General features: G+C 35.1%; 1 protein-coding gene across 1 annotated transcript in view; it reads right to left on the bottom strand.

The window, feature by feature from the left end:
• Positions 1-880: 880 nt before the first annotated feature.
• LOC106944922 (pyroglutamyl-peptidase 1) overlaps positions 881-4,707 on the bottom strand; it is an 11,521-nt gene continuing 7,694 nt past the window's right edge. Inside the window, exon 5 of the mRNA XM_015028257.1 lies at positions 881-2,252. Within this exon, the coding sequence (XP_014883743.1) occupies positions 2,057-2,252 (196 nt within the window). The 3' untranslated portion in view covers positions 881-2,056. The remainder of the gene's footprint in view (positions 2,253-4,707) is intronic.

Below are 4,707 nucleotides of genomic sequence, written 5' to 3'. Positions count from 1 at the left end.
CAAAACACAAAGCTCTGGAATAATAATAACAATAATAACAATAATAATAAAAAAGAATAAGTAAAATTCACTGAAAGATAAAAATCTTTAAAAAATCTCATAATTGTTGAAAAGAAAAAACCAGTTAAAATGGTTGTGGAAAGCTACATGATTCGTTTTAAAGTGACAGAAAATGAAGATAAAAAAAACATGCAACTATTCACATTGTTTGACAAATGCTGTTTCATAACAGGTTAAACCAATTTACAAAAAACAGAAAGTGCAACAGAAATAAAGTTAAAGGCCCAGTTCTGACTGAAAACTCAGCAAGTCAACATGTCACTTAAAATAAGAAGCTACAATAAATGTGACTCAGTTTGGATTAGGAAGGAAAAGCTGCACAACCAAGACAGAAAAACTACATTTGGCTTCGAGCTGCAAACTGCTGGCAGTTTTTTTATCAAGAGTTTAAGATGCAATTAATTTAAATATCTAAGCATCTCGAGTTTAAATAAAAAAAAAACATGAAATTATATGGAAATGTAGCATCGGCGTGTAGTTCTGGTTTTACACCAGCATGATTTTATTGCATTAAAATATAAAATAGTGCTTTGATTCTGGAATATTCACCTCCTTGGATGTTTTACTCCGTTTAAAGCTTTTATAAATCAATCATGATCAACAAAATTCGACTTTTTTGACAAAAAAACGAAAAACAAAAAAGATGTAAAAGAAAAACTGATTTTGTTAAAATAAAGACAATTAAAAAAAAGATTCATATTATTACAAAGTGAAAAAAACACAAATGTTGCTTTTTATGACTGATTTGTTAAAGCAGCAATAAAACATCCAAGGGGTGAATACTTTTTATACCCTACACTTTTTCAATATTTTTGCTTTTGTCACACTTAAATGTTTCACGATATCAAACTAAACTGAATATCAGATGAATAGAAACTCTGTAAAAACAAAATGCTGTTTTTAAGTTACTTATAGTGATTTTTAAAAGGGGAAAAAAAAGAAAAACCAAACTGTTTATGAATGAAAAGTGAATTTCCAAAGGGCCAGAATGTTTCTTTCAGAAATTAAATTTGAATCTTTGACTCAGATTCTCCTCTGATCTGAAACACTAAAATGGGAGAAACAAACATTTTCCAGTATTTTCTTTGTTTACTAACCTTAAAATAAATAATTTATTTTTAATTTCTGCCAGGAAACTTAAAAACTTGAGCATTTTGTGAACAGGTGTGCAGCCGTAATAAAATCCTGACGGACTTTGAGAAGGTTTCCAGTGAACGAGATCCGTAAAGTTTCATTGCACAGTCCGGGGTCAGATCTCAGCGGGGCAGATTTATTTATTTCTGTCAGAACTGGGCCGACAAACTGGGGAAGTATGAGCTGGAACCAACCCGTTCCCTGATTTAAATAACCTTTGTAAAGGAAGGCAAATTCACAACTTCTTATAAAGAAAACCGACTCGGAAACAATTCAACACCAAAAGGGAAAGAAGACGGATGAGTTCAAAAGGTGGCGGAGAACGAAGCTTACAGCTAAACATTTCTACTTAAACCATGTTGTGTTATATACATGGACATCTTCTAGGTATTTAGCAATTGAACATGTAAAAAAAAAAAGCAAAAAAATCTTGATCTGGTGCTACAGATTCCCAGATGTGTCCCCTACAGCCATCACAGTAACCCTAACCCTATAAGGTGCATTAATAGGAGTCACATTTGGGCTTTAGATCGTATTTAACGTCACATCACAGACTCTTTGTATCTCCACTTGTGACCAAATATAAAACAAAAGCAGCGATTTGCTTTTGTGTATCTCTTTTAAATCAGATTTTAAACTTAAATGTCGCCTTTAGTCTCCCGTTTTATCCTCTCACCGCTGGGAGACATGAAGTGACGAAGGTAAAACAGAAACATATATAGTGATATAAAAAAAAAGCCAAATCTCAAAAGTTCAGTAAACAAGAGCAAAAAAAAACAACAAGAAAAGGAAGTTTTGGCTACTTGTGGTCAAGTGCAATTACTCTTGTGTGGCTGGGCTGGAGACGCTGCAGGGAGGTCACTTAGTGGATGTGCTGCTGGCAGCGGATCTGGTCCTCCGCCTGGTCCAGCAGCTCCAGCATCTCCCTGATGATGGCCTGCAGCGCGCGGCCCAGCTCCTCCCCGCTGTAAGGCTTTCCCAGAGGAGGCACGTGGATGAAGGCGGAGCGGCCGCGGCTCAGGTACAGAGACGTGTAGTAGGTGAAGTCGCAGAGATACCTGAGCAAAGAGCAGAAAATGGGACGAAGGAAGAGATTCGATTAAACCAGAAATTGAACTGGAAGCAGCCGGGCCTGTCGCGATAAACAATAAATCAATTCATCGCACGGTAAATTAAACAAACTCAATAACTTTGACTTGCATAATTTATCCTTTTTCTCCTTTTCTACCAAGAACTGGATGATAAAAGTTTGGTGATTTGGTCTCAACTGGCCTTTATTTTGAAGGACAGTTTTGTTTACAGAAACTTAATAACTCACATTATTTTTTTTGCTTCTATTTATTTATTTATTTAGTAATTGATTAATGATTAAGTGGAGTCAAAGAAAAACCAATTACTGAAAGAACAACATGTAAAGCAGAATTTAAGTCAAAACTGAACAAAAATATATACATTTTGCATTACGGTAATTTCACCCCCACTGTAGCAGGGAGTGAAATTAATCTGATAAGATAATCTTTTAATAGACGGTAAACTGCAAAAATAATTAGTTAGATATTGAATGTTCCAGTTTTATGGATAAATGGGTAAATATATATTTACTCACAGGATATTTAAAGAACTTTGCAAAATTAAAATAAGCAAAAATATCCAGGCGGAGATTTGAAACTTAGACTCAAAGGGTTGAAGTGATTATTTTGTTGAAATGATGCAAATTAAAACCAGTAAACTCCCATCATTCACAGTGGCTCGTTCACAGATTCTGGGTATAAATAGAGCAGGCGAGTCGCTGCTGCTGCTCAGATCCATTCAAGGTTTTCCTTTGGGTTTGTAGCGACTCTGCTGAAGTGTGATCACAGGAACAGAAGCAAAGGTCACACTTTTATTCAAGACGGCCTATTTTTGTTGCTGCAACACATTTTACATGGAGTCAGAGTGAAATCACTTAAAATCTGCTCCAGTTACACATTTTAATGAAGGTTTGTAGAACCAGTACTTGGCTTTTAAATCATAATTACTATGAAACCAAGAGAGATTAATGCTGCATTGATTTTACTACACCAATAATTACTCAAACAAGAAATAAACTGGAGTATCAAGAGAAAATCCAACATGCAAACGCCACGATTCAAACCAGGATCCTCTCGATACCAAACAGGGCTTCTTCCTCCACTACTGATCTGCTACGGCGATCTCTAGTCACAATGGGTTTTCATAACGCCTTTATTTCGTTTTGCTGCTAAAACAATTATTCTTGAATCTACAGGGCTGGACGATATGATTGAAAATTGTATCACGATATAAATGTTTCATATCAGCAGAGGGCAGAGAACCCAAAGTTACACCAAAGTAAGGGTAGAACTACTTCAACATATTTTTACTCAAGTAAGAGTAAAAAGTCTGAAAAGTAACAATTATCAATCATTTAATATTTAATAAGTACATAATCAGATGAACAAAAGTATAAGTTAAGAGGAAATGTTGGTGTTTTAAGGACCAAATTGACAATAATTTATATAAATAAAAAATAACAAAGACAGGCAAAAGAAAATTTTTCCATGTCAGTTTCTTTCAATAAAAAAAATTGAGGAAAGTATTTTGAATTTTGAATCAATCAATCAAATTGTATTTCTATAGCACCTTTCAGCAACAAGGCATTTCAAAGATTTTGATGTTTTCATCAACCTTTTCTAATGCAAACTTTCAAAAAAAGAAAAACTGTTGATGGAAACCAGAGTCAGGTAGGAACTAGTTACATTTACTTGAGTAACCTTTTTTTAAAAATATATATCTATATACTTTTAGAAGTATTTTTACTCTCACTTGAGTAAAATGTCTGGATTTTCTTCCCACTGAATGAAAAACAAAAAATAACCAAAAATCCACCAGAAACAGAAACAGACCTGCAGGTTTCATAAGTTTTATATTTAAAGAAACAGAGTTTCTCTTCCTTTGTTTGATTTTGTTATTTTGTAATTATATTATTTACATGGATTATTTTCATTCTGGCCCTTAAAATACCAACATTTCCACATAACTTTATATTGTGATCCATCCGACAATGAGCTTTAAATTTTAAATCAATACTTTTTAACTTTTGTATTAATTTCTCTATTGGCTGCTTTTTACTTTTACTTGAGTAAAAACAGTGGTTTTACTCTTACTTGAGTCCATGTTCTGATTTCTCCACCAGCTCCGACGGAGACACAGAAGAAACAAAACGAGAACAAACATCCGCTTCACCTTCCAGCATCTTTGGAGACGGTCACAGCGACTCCCAGTCCGGCCGTCGCAGTCACTCTCTTGCAGACCGACTCCATGTCAATAACTGAGTTGATACAGTCTGGGCCTCCCACAATGCAACACTGCGAGTCTGGACAGAAGCTGCTGTTGTCCAGGCCTTTGTAGCCGTGATTTCTGCCGCACTTCTCCAGCGTCACAGTGGTGGCCATCCCTGAGACTCCCACATGGACGATGAGCTGGACAAGAAACTGATTGTTAGAACCACTGAGG

The sequence above is a fragment of the Poecilia latipinna genome, unplaced genomic scaffold (assembly GCF_001443285.1).
Source record: "Poecilia latipinna isolate Pla-1442-1.1 unplaced genomic scaffold, P_latipinna-1.0 Scaffold118, whole genome shotgun sequence".
Taxonomy (NCBI): Eukaryota; Metazoa; Chordata; class Actinopteri; order Cyprinodontiformes; family Poeciliidae; genus Poecilia; species Poecilia latipinna.
Note: the sequence above shows the minus strand (reverse complement) of the source record. Positions and strands in the feature narration are given on the sequence as shown.